This window comes from Mycteria americana, chromosome 6 (assembly GCF_035582795.1).
Source record: "Mycteria americana isolate JAX WOST 10 ecotype Jacksonville Zoo and Gardens chromosome 6, USCA_MyAme_1.0, whole genome shotgun sequence".
In the NCBI taxonomy this organism is placed as follows: Eukaryota; Metazoa; Chordata; class Aves; order Ciconiiformes; family Ciconiidae; genus Mycteria; species Mycteria americana.
The window spans coordinates 15,594,924-15,611,956 of NC_134370.1; the positions used below are offsets into that span (position 1 = coordinate 15,594,924).

General features: G+C 51.6%; 1 protein-coding gene across 3 annotated transcripts in view; it reads right to left on the bottom strand.

Annotated features, from left to right (window-relative positions):
• Nucleotides 1–2,123: 2,123 nt before the first annotated feature.
• Nucleotides 2,124–17,033, bottom strand: part of SUFU (SUFU negative regulator of hedgehog signaling) — a 99,164-nt gene continuing 84,254 nt past the window's right edge. For all 3 annotated transcript variants that reach the window (XM_075504647.1, XM_075504646.1, XM_075504648.1), the window contains 2 exons: nt 12,418–12,486; nt 2,124–9,230 (listed from right to left, as the gene is read on the bottom strand). In XM_075504647.1, coding sequence (XP_075360762.1) covers nt 9,141–9,230; nt 12,418–12,486 — 159 coding nt within the window. In that variant the 3' untranslated portion in view covers nt 2,124–9,140. The remainder of the gene's footprint in view (nt 9,231–12,417; nt 12,487–17,033) is intronic.

Consider the following 17,033-nt stretch of genomic DNA (forward strand, 5'->3'; position numbering starts at 1 on the left):
TCCCTCCCATGGCTGCACCATCCCGCCGTGGGCTGGGGGACATGCCACGGGAAGGGATGTGCTGCGGGGGTGATGCTGTGGGAGGGGGCTCGGGGGTCAGGACCATCCCTGGGTGCCCAAGTCCAGCACAACCAGCGGCCACATTGGCTCTGCCCTGGGTGGGCAGGGAGCACTGTGGGACCAGGAGCCCTTTGCCGTGGGGGCTGCCCCCTCGTCCCACGCCATGGGGACCCATCTCCCATCCCACCCCGTCTCCCCCTCCTGCCCCGCAGGTGCACCCTCTTCCCCGCCGAGGTTCCCAGGTGCCACTGTTCATTTTTCAGATGCGAAATGAGCCCCAGCCCTCCCTCCGTGCCCCAAAAAAAAAAAAAAAACCAAGAGAGGAGAGAAATAAACAAACAAATCCCTTCCCTCTCCTGGCTTGGCATCTGCTTGCGGTCCTTCCATTATTAATTAGAGAAGCTGCCGGCATTATTAGCAACAAACCGCTTCTAATGAAGTTCAGAGCCGCAGATCCAGGAGGGGCTCCCAGACACCACTCTTCAGAAACCTTAATTAAATTCAGGGCCCGAAGGTGCTTTTGGCTGGGGTGGAGGCAGAGTGGTGAAGCTGCCCGGGCTGGGTACGGCCACGCCAGTGATGGGGCTCGGGCTGAAGGGTGACAGTGGGAGAGGGGCATCCTGCTGCATCGCAGCCCCCAGGGACACCCGGTCCCCTCCAGATTTGGGGCTGAACCAAGGGACCGGCTGGGATGCGCTGTTGCAAAGAGGAGACTGCCCAGCCACCGCAGGCATGGCGAAGGCGGACGATTTAATTCATTAATTAAATTAATGAAGCACCAGGGGCAGGGGTGGCTGGGGGCTGGCAGGGAGGGCTCCCAGCACTGCACAAGCAGCAGGGTCCCCGGCCAGTCCCAGCTCTGCCATCCTTGCTGGGATGTCCTAGCGGGGCAGCCCTTCGCTTGCAAATGCTTCAGGGCTTGGGAGGGCAAGGTCCCCTTGGGCGAGGGGACCAGCTGCAGGATGCTTCTCGCTCGCTCCCCCAAGGGCGAGGTTTCCTCAAGTGACACGATGAAACCCAGCCAAGCTATGGCCATGTTCCCTTCGGCACGACCGGCACAGGTTGCTCTGCAGCGGTGGCGCTCGGAGATCCCGCTGCTTTGCCTTGGGGCTGGGACAGTTCGTGTCTGGATGCGGCTGCTGGAGAGGTTCTTCGGGAAAGGATGGTTTTCACCTCAAACTTCAGAAGAAAACAAATCCTCGCAGGAACCCTTTTTGCCGATTTCTCCCCTTTCGATCCAGGGAGGGCTGAGATAACACCCCTGAAGAGTAAGTGCAAAACCTGCCCAAAGCTGGATTTCGGCTCCTGTGCATCCTTTCCCTTCCCTGTCAACCTTCCTCTGTGCGCAGCGATCCCCCCCCCCCGATATTCCACCCTTCCTCTCTCTGACCTTAAAGGAATTTATTACCGAGGAGTGTGAAACGATTACTGCAAAATCGTTCTGCGTTACTGGGAAATCATTGCAACATTAGCTCAGTAATATTTTTTTGTAAGTGTTTGCTGTGTCTCTTCTCCGACATATTCGGGCTCCACACGCACATCCACACCCCCGCAAATCCCCCTGAAGCCAAGAGGCGCTTGGCAGAGGACAGGAGCATGGACCTGACCCGGCACTCACCCCAGCTCCCTCCCTTCCCATGCCGGCGGATGAGGTTGCCATCCCTTGGCCGACCGGCTGTGTCCTCAGACCCATGGGCAAGCACTCCCCATCCTGGCTCGTCCAAACGGCACAGAAAAGCCGGCCATCAGGCCACTCAGGCCGCCCTGGCTCAAGGGGTTTCGCCAGCGGATGCTCATGGGATGCTCGCGCAGGATCCTGCACCGGGCAAGGCCTGGCATCGGCTGTTTTGCTGAGGATTTTTGGGAAAAGGAAGATCCCTTTCTCTCCCACGCTTGCACTCGGGAGGTCTGGGCGAGAGAGCCTGCTCCCCTGGGGCTGGGGGGAGACGGTGCCGAGGAGGAACGGCGGAGGAGAAGGGGCTGCCGAGGCAGACGCGGGGCCGAGCGGGAGGCAGGCAGCCCCGCTGAGCCGCCCACAGAGAAGGACACCGACAATTCTGCAAATACGTTTAATGCACTTAGAATACACGGGAGGAAAAAAACGTTTAGTGATTCACAAAAATATTACAAAAAGTCACGTGCAGGCGAAACACACCCAGCACTGCAATAACAATGTAAGAATTTACATTAGAAACTAATATAAAATATTTAAAAACCTCTGCTAGTTTAGCTTTCCATTTGTTTTTTGTCTTTTATAAAAAAAAAGGAGGAGGGGAGGGGGAAGGGGGGAAGAAAGGCCATCTACAAGGTACTGATACACCGGCTGCAGAAACGCGGGCTCCTTCCAGCCCCGTCGGTAGCGTCCTCGGGCTCCTCGCTCGACGCGACCCCGCGCACGCAGACCGCACACACTCGCACACGCACACAGCTGAACTACAGAAAGGTTCACGTCCGGGCTGCGAGGGCAGCCCCAGCAGTCAGGGTTCGCTGTGGTCCCGGTCACCCCACGTGTCCCCCGCCCTGGGAAGCCTGCCTTTGCTCTAGGTTTTGCAGAAACCATCCAGCATACAAAACAAGTAGTGTCCCCAGCGAGCGGCAAAACCTCCATCCCTTTAAAAAAAGGGAAAAGCTGGCGTGTCCAGCCTGGGCTGGATGAGAGGAGGGTTTTGAATGACTAAACTTGGGTTCGGAGCGTGATCGTGGCCAAACACAGAGCACCGGCACTCCAGGGCTGGAAGGGTGTAAGGAGCATCCCGGCACGGGGGCCAGGTTATCGGTACAAGCCCCCAGCGGGATGCCGTCTGCTTCCACGGGGCTGCAAATTGCCGCTTCGGGGAAAGCCAAAAGCTGAGAACAAAAGGGCCCGGAGCCCCCCAGCCCGTGATCAGTCACTGCCGGGACGACACGGCCACTCACACCCGCCTCCCCTTCCTCTGCCCCCCGCGGGTTTCGCAGCCCGCTTGCTGCCGCAGGAGGAACAGCGCAGGAGCTTCGTCGCCAGCACCACAAAGTCCTTCTGCGCTTCTGCGCCCATCCTGCCCGCGGCATTGTCAACACATGCCGTGTTTATGTAGGACCTACCGCACACGGCGACAGCTCGGTTCCTCCCACCCTCGCCGCTCGTGCAGCGGAGGGTTTCCGGAGCCGCACTTTCGCTGCAGTTGGGCCCCAGGGAAAGGAACAAAGGAGCCATTTTCATCTCCAGCCTCGCCAGGAGCGGAGGGAGAGGGCGAGAGAAAAGACCAGTGTTTGCAAAACACAACAATCGGCAGGAAATTTTCCTCCGGCTTTTCAAGGTTGGGTTTTTTTTCTCTCTCTTCCTCCTTTTAAAGAGGGGAGACATAGCATCAGGACAGTTTAATAACAACCAGGCACCGGCCAGCCACATCTGCCACGCGCAGCCCCTTCTGGGCTGATGTTCCTCTCCCGCTATCGGGGCCCTACGAGCCGAACGGTGAACGATGCTGTGGTCTTTCGGCGAGGGAAAGGGAAGGGGCTACCTTCGCGGCAGATTAGAAATGATGTTTCTGAACTGATGTGCCGCTTATGATGATTTTATGGTCTGTCAGCGATTTTAGGGGAAACAGAATCATGGCAGAAATGAAGAGGTGGTGAAGCACGATACACGACAGGTTCACTGCCTGAGAGAGACAGGTCGACGCGGGGCCAGGTTTAAAACACATTTGCAACCTCAGGCTTATTCTCCATTTGAAATTTTGGACTCATGTTGAACACAAGGGTTTTTTTAAAAAAGAAAAGAGAACAAGCAGACACTGCACAACAGAAAAAATGTTATAAAAATAGTAGGTTGCTACAGAGCTTGTTAAAAACTGCCACGGTCCCAGAGACCTAAATCCAGCTTTAAAATCTTGGGAGGTGAACCCCACCGGCAACTGTGCGTTTCGAGATTGTTTTGGATACAGTTTGGCTGCTGCACAGGCTGGCACTTATCGATAGGGACAGATGCACGGAACGGGATTCCTGGTTGCTCGACAATTCATCTGCCCTTGCAGCTTCGTTCACAGGGAGAATTAAGGCACAATATATACTCTAAACAGAGGGCAGTCACATAGAGGACCAAGTCCTTGGGAGGTGGAAGGGCACTCACGGTGCTGGACCTGCTCCTCACCTGGCCGCAATAGCGCAGGGGCTGAAGCCCAAGACTTCATACAGCAGAGCCACAGGGTGCAAGGCCATGCCCTGGGCTAGGGGAAAATCACACACACGGGTCTAAGGGTTTTCCCTGGCCTGAAGATCTGCAGATCTCTTCTCCCCACCTGACGTGACGCTGCCTTGTCCTGGCCAGATACAAGCCGGCAAAGCAGGTCATGGACTTTAGATGCCTACCTAGGAGGAGGGAGTAGTCATCAGGACAGATAAACAGCCGAGCAGCCACGATCCCATGCCGACCTGTCGTCTAACCCAGCGTCCTGCGAAGCATGCAGTCAGCCAAACATTTTCCAGTGAAGCATCTGAGAAAGGTTTTTGTGAGAAGCTGGGGGTACGTTTGACGAAGGGAACGGACGATGGGTGAGCAATAAAGCTCGCTCAGTGACCAGCCTGGAGGTTCTCATGAGGGGCAGTGGAGCACGAGCTCCGCTCCCCACCCCACGCTAATTAAAATAACAAATGAGACCGAAGCAGCCACATTGCCACTCCCCATCTTTGACTCAACCTCAGATGCAGCTAACGCAGCCATTTGCAGTCTCTATCATCAGCGGCAGGTACATAACAGAGTGTGAACACGCAGTGGGTGTGCATGGCCGGCTGCTTGTACCCGTGCAGGACCTCAGTGGGTCCTGGCATGGAAATGAGGACTTGCCTGCAGGGACCCCATGCTGTACCGAGGCCCTGATGATGCTCACTTTGGTTTCTAGCTTGCCTGCACCCACGTTAGCTCCCCTTGCAGTGCCTGAGATGCTTAAGGACTGCGCTGCCTTGAACAAGCCCGAGCTGTGGGTGCAGGAGGGAGGCTGCTAACCTGCTCCCCCACCACACAACCTCTCCCCAGCCATCGGCCCCCTCCAAGCCAAGCATCGCTTTCAACTATTTTGTTTTAAAAGCTACACCCCCTAAATATTTCTACTGGTCGCGGATGAAAAACACCACAACCCCCACTTCTTCAAAGACCATTCAATGACCCGATGGTGTCATTTCAAAAGTCATCCAAGAGCAACTGAATATTTGAAGTTAAGAGCTTCAGAATATCATTTCAAATCACTGTTGGCAAACCTATGTACAGTAAAACCAATATATCACCATCCTCAAAGACATTATACACAGCAGGCACCACCTATCTAAGCCACTGAAAATATCACTGTAGGTCACGCCAGCTACAAGACTGACTGCTCTGCTCAGATCGTATCCCACATACTTTAATACTGAAACTATACATTCCTTCTCCTGTTTTTAATCACGAGTTGAGAGGGAGAGTAGTCCTGGCTTTTGGGACTTCTCTTGTTTCAGAATTGCTGTCACATGTTGGATTTTCAAGGCATTGCGGGTCTGCCATAAGGCTCTTCATCTTTGGAAATATCCCTATCAACCTGCATCACAAGATTTCTCCAGGAGGGAGAAAACCTGTACTCGCTGCTTCTAAACTGCGTTCATTTCCATCCAGCTCACTATCTTTAGCCAACACAAGCCTCACAGGCTTTGGTTTCATACAATCCTGCTTCAGACCTTCTACACACTCTAGAAAAAATCAGCACCAGTAGACCTGCCATCTCAGCAGGTTTGGGCTAGAAAAATACCGTGGCGTTTATTAACACTGATGCATTTCCCTTTTTCAAACTACTCGCTCACTAAAATACAAAGGTTTCTTTTCCATTTCCTTCACACACAGGCATGTCCTCTTTCCCCAAGATGAAAATATCCAAACTTGAGATCTCGTTTACTTGCCAATGAGTAAGCCTTTGGCACGGTTGCAAACGTGATGTGAATCAGGGGAGGGGAGGTCCTGTGGGTGCACAGCCCTTCACGATACTGAGTAACATGCAACTTTCTTCTTCTTAGATAACTGTTGAGAGGCAGCGACACAACCTTGGAGCTTAAGGGCTAACTTTCACCAGTTTCTCTCTTATAGTTGGTCTAACAATAAGACAGAGATTTCTATTTTAACACTTATTTGTCTAATATTTTTCCCTTTAACTAAACAAGAAGATTTCATTTCCTTCCCTTCAAACCTTCCCCTCAATTGTTATCTGGCTACCAGCAAAGATCTGTAAGAAAGTGTCTCAGAAATAGAGATTTCTGGCATGCCACCTGTTCATAACTCAAATACACAGAACTATATATAAATACATGACATGGAACAAAAATACACACACACAAGGATACTGGGTGGATTTTCAAATGCATTCAGTGTGCTCTCTCTGAAGTCAATGAAAACCCAGCCCAGAGCGTCTGATGAGAGTAAATATGGTGAGGAAAACATACACATAAGAAAGGCAGAACTGGAGCACAAGCCAGCTTGGAGGAGGTGCTTTCCCTGTGTACAGCACTGCATCCCCACTGCGAAGGCTCAAAGAGTTCATAGGGCAGGAGGTCCTAAGCTTTCCAGATGTGTGTCAGAGCCCAGAGAGGGTCTGATGGACTTCTCTCTGCCCCGTGCTGATCTCTGCAGGAATAGCAACAATTGACCTTCCAAATGTCCCTTCTCCACTAAGATGTGGATTTTAAGCTCCTTTTAATGAGAGCTAGCATCTGGAAACAAGGAAGAGCAGCCAGCATCGTGGCAATGGGCCAGCTCTGCTGCAGACACCCCCAGCAAGCTCGTACAAGAGCAGTCCATGGGCTACTGTTGGCAGATGGCTTTGGGACAAAATTGTAGTTGCTGCCCTTGCCTTTTTCCCGACTGCCACAATCGTCTGTTTGTTCATTATCTTGTGGTGGGACACTTGGGCACGTCATTTTTGAAGCTGGACTGGTACATTTTCATGCCGCTTTCTCGCCCACGCTGTCCCCTGCATATACATCTACAGTGCAGAAGGGATGCTTAGTGCTAACCAGGACAATGAAAACTGGCCAAGAGATCCCACGGATGAATGCAGTCTGCCACAGCACAGAAATCACTCTGGCTGGCACATGCAGATATCTGAAAGTTTGTTCTTTCGCAGCAGGATTTTAAGATGATCCTCTGAGTTCAGACAAAATGACAAACTCATTTACATGTAAATTGCTTTCGTAGCTTTGCAGAAAGGAAGGTTCTGCCGAGCAGTGTTGGACCCCGCATTTGGCCTGCCTTAAATTATAATATAACAACAATTATAATAATACAAACACTACTTTGTACACAAAGCACGCCCTCCCCTGCAAACCCTGGCATGCTTCGGTAGGTCCTACAGCCCTCTAGTCAATAATCACCCTCTCTGCACAGAGAGACATTGAGTGACTTGCCTGAGGCCACAGAGGAATTCTGTAGCAAGTCCAAGGAAAGCTTTGTGGCTCCTAGCTTTGCTTCTTGACCAACATTAACCAGCCTCAAATATATGCAAAAAACATCAAAGCTGACTGTGCCAGGAAGAAATTAAATCAGAAAACAAACAAAATCAACCCTGGGGTACTGTGAGGCCTCCTGGACTTTGCTGTTTGATCAGGGGAGTTAAGTGTTAAAAGCTTTTGTTATACTTGTCTTATGATCACACAGCAATTGCGCATAAATCACCAAGTTAGCTTGTAGGCAGAAAGGGGTGGAAGGAAAGCTGCACCTCCCCTGACAAGGAGTGAAGAGTTGTCACCAAAGGACAATGGGCAGAGGAAGGCTGGGGAATAAGCATCAGAAACAACCTGCAACAGCAGCAGGGGGTAAAGCCTGCGGTGGTTTGCTGCAGCATATCCACAGGGGCCAGCACCTCGATGCAGAGACACAACCTGACCCTGCAGGGACTGTCTCCTTTGCACACCACGTTTGCTCCAAGGAGGAAGCCACAGAGATCTAGAGAGAGGGTCTTTTCAAACTGATATTGATGCTTCACAGTTCAAATCTATCTGAAAGGAGGGACGCTAGCAACAAGAAGAGCCACCACAGTGAGGCTAGAGAGGAAAATGGAGCTGCACTACGGCACAACCCTGCTGAAGAGGGAGAATAGCTGGCTTTATTGAGGCTGAGACTCCTCTCTGCTGCGCCAAGGCAGTGGAGATCTCCATTTCATATGCTTTCAAGCAGCCCTCTGGATCCTGCAGAGCTGCTGAAGTTGTCCCTGTGAACAAATGGTCCTTTCTAGCTTCTCAAATTCTGTACAATAGCAAGGAAAAAAATACTTGACAGTATCTCTTTAAAGATAAACACACTGTAAACAGGAGATCTCCCCCACCCCGGTAGCCTTCTTCCTCCCGCTTGTGCAAAACCAGAGGTTGCGACCTTCCCTGGGGTTCAGGCACAAGGACAGGATGCGCGAGAATAAAGTTGCCTCTGTTTGCAGCGATACCATAGCTAATAGCACCAAGACCAACACTTAAAACATGCCTAATTTGAGGGCAGGGAGGATCTGCGTTTGTTTTTCTTGACTGAACTAGAAAGTTCATCTTTAAATCTGTTCAGCTTCAAGCATGTGAGCTTTTGGCCTCCTTTAAACAGGGGAAATACCATTCCGTTTCTGAAAAGAAAAAAAAATAGCACATGGAAGAACAGTTCTGCAGTCAGTAAAAGTTTGGCTAACAAAAGGACTCCAGAGTCACGTAAAGAACATTTAATCCATGGATTATAGGCTCGCACCTGGCAGAAATGCATGTGTAAATACAGGCGTGCAGAGCGTCTACACCCTGGGCTAAGGCAGAGGGGAGTTCTGTAGCTAGGAGAGAGAAAGGATTCTTACTACTAATTTTCATAGTTAAATATTTCTCACTCGCACTCACACATACGCAGGCTGTTCCCAGAGAGCTCAGCCTTGGGAAGGATAAAGGAAAGGGCTCAGTTCGGTCTGGGCTGGTGCTGAGTAGCTCCTCTTCTGTTTGCAGTGGTTGTGCAGCAAACTCTTTTATTTGCAGGCAGAGTTTTTACTGCATTAATTATCCTGTGAGTCACTGGGTAATGGACAGTAACTTGGCTCTCCCAGTTGTTAGAAGGGTGTAATTCAGCTCTAATGCAGCGGGTTGTCGAACACGGCATCTGGCAAGATGGAAACTTTCAGTTTCTTTTCAGGCCAGCTGTACTCCTTTGGAAGTTTAAACTGTAAGACAGTAAAGAGAACCAGTTAATGCATATCGGTGCAACCCGCACAGAAAAACCAAAATCATTGCAAAGGCAGGCAGCCCCATGTTATTATTATTTTTTAAAACAAGAGGCCACTAAGAAAACATTTCCCCATCAGTATGTTTTGGACAGCAGTGGACATTAGATAATGTGGCCTGTGCCTCAGCTGCCAAAGTAAAGTTCTGAGATTTCAGCCCAAGCACTGTTTATTTCAGCAAATGGATTCTGGAGGGTTTCTGCCCCCATCACCATTTCCTCTCCTCAACCTCTCTGAAAATTCGCACAAGTATCTCCCCTCCTACCTGACCACGTCCCTTTCCTTTCACCTACCCTGGCCCCCAGTGCCCCCCATTTGCTTTAAAGTGAGACTTATGGCAGCTTTCAAACTCTTGCTTGTACAGGGTGGGATGTAAGTGAGCTAGCATGGCTCTGCTGGGTGACAGGCTTGCAAATGGCCATCACCTCTGGGAGGGCAAACTGTGCTACCCTGGCTGGGGAGAGCCAGTGTTCCTGAACAGCCTTTCTGCTCCAGCTCTACCCACCTCTGGTACAAAGGCTTCGCAGAGTGCCTGTACAATGCCTCATATTCATGCAGGCACTCAGCTGCTCAGGCTGTTTTGCAAACATTGATTGAAGCGCAGGGAACGGAGATTTTTTGCCCCAGTCTGGTTTACACAGCACTGTCTCTGGCCAATGTTTCCCAAACAAGGCAAGTGCACTGGTCCCATCCTGACGTTGCTCCAGGGCATCCCGCCTTGGGCTGGGAAGTCACCCCAACATCTCTGATCCCAGTCATGACTGTGTGGGGACAGAGGTCCAAGGAGCCTTACCACCAACCCTTCTCACTACCACCTTTGACCAGGGCCCATGCATTCACACAGATGTCTCAAAAACAGCTCTGTGGGGGGATGTGGGAGGTGGAATCTCTTAGGCTACAGATCTGCCCCACAGCTGGATGGCAACCAGGTCTGGACAAGCATTTCACACAATCCCAGCACCCAGACTGAGGGTCCAAAACCCATGAGGGACAGCTCTGGAAGCCAGTTTGCAGGATGATTTTGTATTTAAAACTCTGCTGTACTCATGGCGTAGCACCGCCTGACACCCCGACGGGACTCCCAGGGAGAAATCTCACCGGGATCCCACGCCACCAGTGACAATTCAGAACGGTTACAGATACAGCGGTCCTCTCCTAGGAGAGTCCTCAGACCAAAGCCAGCAGCGCCGTAAGCTTCCCAGGGTCTACGTGAATTAGAGAGTTGGTGCAAGGGGACAGCGACCTGCAAATCATCCATCTTTATCCAATTACTTGTCTTTCTTCCCATAAGCGCCCCATTTCTGAAGGACATTAACACACACTCAGTGGCAGGTTCCTGCTAAAGGAGATCCCCTCCAGCTGCCTGCTCCACAGCAAGGGCGGCTCTAACATGAATTTGCTCCTGACCTTGCTCCATTTGCAGCTGTGTACGAGGGTAACCTGCAGCTTGGTACCCTTAGTATGCCGGGCTGGTGGTTCAGGGTCTGACCCATGATCTGGGGGGCATGGCAGGAGGATCCTTCAGGACAGTGGCTACCATGAACTCCCACTCTTTCTCCTCTAGGAAACATAAACAGCCCAAGTCCCACTTATGGTTGTTTTTTTTAAACTCAAGCTCTGCGTATATCTTGCACCGTATAATCTAGTGGCCTTACACTGCCCAGGGGATTCTTCCGAGTTCAATGTCTACGGTACGTGAAAAACATGCTAAAGATACTCAGACAGATCATTTCACTTAATTTCACTTAACACAGGTGGCTCCTTATGTAGCAAAGGAAAGACTCTCCTTGCAGTGCTTCGTTCTACCACATGAATATCATCAGCAACAGCCAGGGCTGCTGAGGAACCCCTTCAGCTGGCCCAAACCGGGATCCTGCAAGTTACAAATCCTTGGAGGAATCTGGATGCTGAAAGATCACATTTCATCTCAAGTATTTTCCTTTTTATAAACAGGAGTGGTTCCAAAGCAATCCTCTTGGAGAAGTCATCCTTTGCATTTGTTTGTTTTTCACTTTTTAATTTAGCAAAGTCACAGTAACTCAGAACCGAGCGCCCGCTCGCTGTGCCAGGAGCTGCCATGCCCATTGCCTCTGCCTCTCAGCGGAGAGCAAAGGAACATGAGCCGTCCAAAGCCTTAACTAAAGGGCCTTCAAACCACAGTGCTCCTGGGCTTCCATGTCACTAGCAAAAATGAGCTTTGGATTAGGTTTAACTGGATAAAAGCTGGCCTGAAAGCCACTGCACAGCCAGCAGCGTGCTCCCCTCACTCACACAGTGAAGAACACCCTGGCATTAAATCAACTCTGGATTAAACAATTAGAGCCCTGAGATTTTCCTGGGGGGAGGGGAGCAGGGCGAGGGATGGGAGGGCTGCTCTACAAGCCAAGTAAAGTTTCTTTAGAGTCTGCAGGGAGCTGTAAAAAATTGGATTAAAAATATTACATGTCATTTCTGCCACTGCTCTTTGAAGTCAAGTAGAATATTTATATGGCATGCATGGGAGACAGGGTGTTAAATGTTCCCCAGGAAGAGATCACATGGCAGAGCGAAGTTTAGCACCACACAGCAAAGCTTTATAAAGCTCCCTTGGCTGCTGCTATAACGCTTCCAGGCTGGTGATGGTCCTCTGCACACCGTGCAGCGGCAGCAGGTGAAAGCCAAGCAGCAGATGTGAGAAAGCCCCTGTCTGCTCCCCAAACACAAAAAAGGAGGCCCCTACAACAGACTGTTCAGCAGCAAATGTGCTGCCACCGCTTTCAGCCTTTCTGCAAGCGGGGAAGGTGATATGCCTGGAGCTGCTGCCAAGGACACTATGCATGGAGGAAACCCCACCACCTGGCCCAGGGGCTGCACCGCTTTGATTCGAGGTGCTCAGATACCACATTGGGAAAGAGGCTGGCAGAAAGGAAATGCAGAGTCTCCCTTAATACCCATCTCTGCTCTGTATTTCTTGTAATCCCTTCTCGCAGAGCCTTAGTTCACAGCAGATGTGAAGGTTTAGCAAGGCCTCAAGTCTACAGGGCAGGGCTGCAGCCTGCGAGCTGAGGGGAGGATCAAAGGCAAGCTGCAGGACAGGCTGAGCTCTCTGGGACAGTACATGGGAGATACGGGAATGACGCAGCCTTACTTCCTCTGGAGAATTCAGATCTTCTAAATCTTCCAGCATTCTCTCTACAAACTCTTCGGTCAATAGGATCTGCAAAGGAAATACAGTAGTTTACGCCTTTACACTCCTAGTTTTAGCTAATTGCCAAGAAACAGAATGACTTCTGCAGAGAGCAGACTGTACCAGCTCACTCCTTCCCCCATGTCCTTCTTTCCCGCAATACAAAGGTTTGAGGGCAAGGAGCTCCTAACTTTGCCTCCCACCCCAACCACTGCAAAAAAATGTTAAAATTATATAGCAATCTTTTTTGACCCTCAATTATCTTCCTCAGTCTAAAATTAGAGGCTCGGCTTTAGACAGAGTGGGGAAGGAGGAAAAGGGGTCAAGATAACAACTGTTGGAGAGACAGTGGGAGACAGAGCCGCTTTCATCTGATCCATTGAAGTTAAGCTCACAGTTTAATCAGGAAACAGCAGCGCAGGGAGAGCCTGAGACCCGTACAGAGCCGGTGCTCTGGGCACGGGGAAGGCTCTGACCCAAGTGCAGCACATCCTTCAGATGAACCAGATGCTGGGTACAGGAGGTGCTCCCAGAGGTGCCTGTGCTAGGCACCTCCACGTTGTATTGCACGTGCCCATCCCGCGTGCCTCTGCTGGGAAAGCTTTTGGCTCATCTCAAGGCCAGGCTGGCAAGCACGAAGTGGCCCAGGAAAGCGGCTGCTGATGGGTCAAAATTCCTGGCTGAGGGCTACGGCCCTGGCTCCATGGAGCCCCCCAAGTCACACAAACCAGAGACACCAGGGGGAAACCAGGCCCGGGAATTCAAGGGGAGGAACTCCCACCCTCTTCAAAAAAGCACGTGATAGCCAAAAGCAAACACATCCTGCCTCTCTTCACAACAGTCGTAAAGGCCAGAGCTCCAGGCAGGCCAGCTGGCTTGGCACAGGAGCAGAGACAGCAGCGCAGGACCAGGCAAACATCCCCACGCAGTGAGGGGGCGTTGGAGCGGCATTCCTGGGAGTTAGGTTGCAGCAGTATCCATCAGATTATTCCCATTTCAGCCTACAGGTTTGTTTCTTCCCCCCTGCTCCTCCTTTCTTTCCTTTGCTCCACCCTTTCCTCTGTCTCTGGCATTGCTTTCCATCCTGAAGCACCCACCATCCCCATGCCCCTTTCTCACCCTTCCCTTTCCCTGTTCTCCCCAGCCATGAGCTCCGTGCTCACTCCCAGAGAAGGGACCGCTCCAGCACCAAACCCTGACAGAGCCAAGTGCCCAGCCCTGCTGCTCTCCACTGTCCCCTCCAGCTCACATCTGGAAGAGGGGCAGCCAGGCTGTCCCGCCTCCATGCAGGAAGCCACCTCCCATGCCCACCAGCTCCTTGGTGCCAGTAACATCAGTGGGGAGAGAGTCACCGCCAGGATGTCATGGGCTGTTTGGCAAGTGGAAGCCTCTGGGCTCCATTTTGGTAACACACAAGCAGGGCTATTGGACAGGAAGAGAAAGGGAAGACTCTGGTCTTCCTTTCTTCCTTTGGTTGGCAAGAGAAGAGATCCGACAACACCAAATCCAGATCTGAGAGCTACCAGGTGTCTGCAGTTCTCTCCCCTTCAACCTTGCCACCCTGCTGCCTTTGCGTACAGATTTCCCAGGGGATGAGGGAACTGCAGCCTCCCCTCTCCACCACATTCCCCTCTTCGCTTAGCTTCAACCTGCAGTAGGCTCCAGGCCAGGGTTTATGACTGAGCTGCTCAGCATGGATGCAGGCACCTCCATCAGGCCTTTCTGATCATACCTCGAGCCTGAAAAAACCCTGCTTCAGCTAGGAGCCAGGAGCTTGCTGCTTTGGACAGGACTCTGCAACCTGGCACCAATCCGCAGACTGGCAAGCTGAGAAACATTGCACTGAAACACGCAGTACCACCGCAAACTACTGCAGTCTCCTTGCAGGAGTCTGTAACTATGCTGCCTGTTGAACTGGAGACACTCGTTTGTTGACTGTTTGCAGGAGGAGGAAGCCGTCTGTCCGTGTCGGAGGCAGGAGGGCAACCCGATCGCTCAGCTCAGAAGGAAGAGTTGGGTGGGGAGCTGGGGCTCTGCACGGAGCAGATCGGTTTCTGCGGAGGTGCAGCCTGCAATGGGGTGAGGGAATGAAAACAATTTGGCAGACATCAAAATCTACAGAGCAGCCGGAAAAAGGAGGAGGAATTGGTATTCACAGCAATCAGGCAAGGAGGAAATGAATATTCAGCCATCCACGGATGAGCAAAAATGCCAGAGGTTGGGATGGGTGAGAGAGCAGGAATGAGGAGCCGCGGCTTTGGCAGAGGGACTAGAAGACAAGCGCAGCAGAAAGACCCCTGGGCACTCCCAAGGTGCCAGAGGCAGGAGAGAAATGGGAACCACGTGTGCAAGGCAGCCAGCTGCTCTGAGGCTGGAGGAAAACAAGACAGGGTGTGGAGAGAGTGAAGGGGGGGACGGGTCAGGTCCCAGCTAAGCCACAGACTCCCGGAGTAGGGACAAACCTATGTGGAGCACTGTGGCTAGGACTGACCTGGGGTGCAACCCCCTGAGATGGCTGAGCCTATCTGCAGCTCACTGCCCCTTCTCAGTGAGTTTTAGTAAACCAGCTGAAAAAAACCCCAAATTCCACTGATTTAGTGAGCTGAACTGGCTCCCTGAAGGGTCTGACAAGGGGAGTGGGACAGGAGTCCACAGCTCAGCTGTCTCGTGGACCACATTTGTGGGATCAAAGCAATGGCAGCCTGCTCCACACAGCACGCTGAGAAAAGATTGCAGTGCCGTTCTGCAAGCCCTGCATAGACAGTTAACTTTGGTGGAGGGCAGGCGTCACAGGCTGCAATGACAAACTGCTGCAGTGACACTCACACCGTGTGTCACTCGGAGCCGGTCCTCAACAGCCCGAGTCAGAAAAAACCCACCCCAAACCCTACTACCCCACATTGCTGGGGAGACCTGCTCTCCTGCCACCGGCACCCTTGAGCTCTCCCAGGGATGCAGGGGGAAGGCATGCGTCTGCAGCACATCCGCTGCTGAAGAGGGCTTTGAAGCAAGAAGTATTGTCATCCTGGAGTCATGTCTAGACAAGACTTCTCCTCTTAGAAGTAGCCCAATCAAAATGGGCCAAGAGCACTAAGGCCTGTGCTCATAGATCAGGCTGCCATCCCCACCTGCAATCAAATCAGCAAAACCACCTTCATGCTGGTGAGTGAGTCTTTGCTCCTACGGAGGATGAGAATAAATCCAATCCCATCTCAGCTTCCCTGACTCACAATATTTCAGGTTTCCAGTTCTTGTAGCATGCCTGCTCCTGCACAGTATGATACCCCATTACATTAACACACACACGTTATATGTGCATGATATTAAAGGTGACATTCCCAGCAAATAAACATGACAGACTGCCATTGCTCTAGGCACCTAATTTAATTTCCTCTGGGATTTAAACCTCAGAAGCTCAAATTAAACAAATAGGCCCCGTTCACTTTACATTTCAGACCTGAATCTAGAGTTTTCCTCCAATGCTGTTAACTGATCTTATCAACAGGACACTGCACAGAGATCACAATGATGAAGCAGCTTATTCCCTTCCCAAAGGAAAACAGAGCCCCGGTGTCGTGCTGCAGCCACGGGAAAAGCCGACGCAATCTGGAGGGCAAGCGAAGTCGTCCCACGAACACTGAACAGGCCTTTTCTCCCATGAAATCTCTCGGCTGGTGCTGAGGAAGCAAAGGAGCTCTCCCGAGCGGCGGCGGGTGTCCCGGGTGCCGCAGCGGCCGGGCGCTCGCAGCGCTGTGTTTTCACAGCTCTGTGCAAACACTCCCGCCGGCCCAGCCTGCCGAAGCTGGTTACAGGGTGTAGCTCAGCCTTTGTAATGGCTGTTTGCAGTATGAACAGGGAACGGCCTCGCCAGCCAGCTGTGGGTATCTGAGACATCTCCTTCGGTGCTGCACGGTCCTGCTTGCACCAGGATCTCCCTGACCTGACTCGCAGAGGCCTGGACATGTGCTATCCCATTGCCAGCAGATCCAGACTCCATTTTCTGTGTGCTTTGCGGCTCTGTAACTGTTAGTCATGCTGCAGATGCTTGGAAGACGATGACTAGCCAAAAGATAGGTAAGCCCCTGTTTTCTATCACAGGCACATACCGCACAACTGAGGTCCAAAGTTTGGGTTCTTACCACCTCACTAATAGCTGCATGTGTCCAGACACGTTACAAAATGCCAGGCTAGGCTGTCTTTAGGTGGATGTGTTCAGGGAACACACGGGCTGCGTGCATGATGTCTCCCTCTCGTGGCAAGTGCCACCTGAGCTTGCTGAAACCTACTTCTTACCTACAGGGCTTACCTGCAGGTCAACTGAAGGAGCTTGTGTTGAAGCTTTTAGTGTCGAAGCTTGCATACCCGCAGATAGTTGAGAAACCTGTATCGTGACTCGTTACAGGTACGTGGCTGCGAGTGTATGAAAACAGGCGAGATCTAAAAATGTATGCAAGGTCATGGGGCTCTAGACCAGTTCGGCTGACTTTGAAAGCAACCGGTTCTTAGTAAAACATTAAAGACTTTATAGTCAGCTTATAGGTACCACCCCAGAGTTAACACCCCATCTCTCACTATAG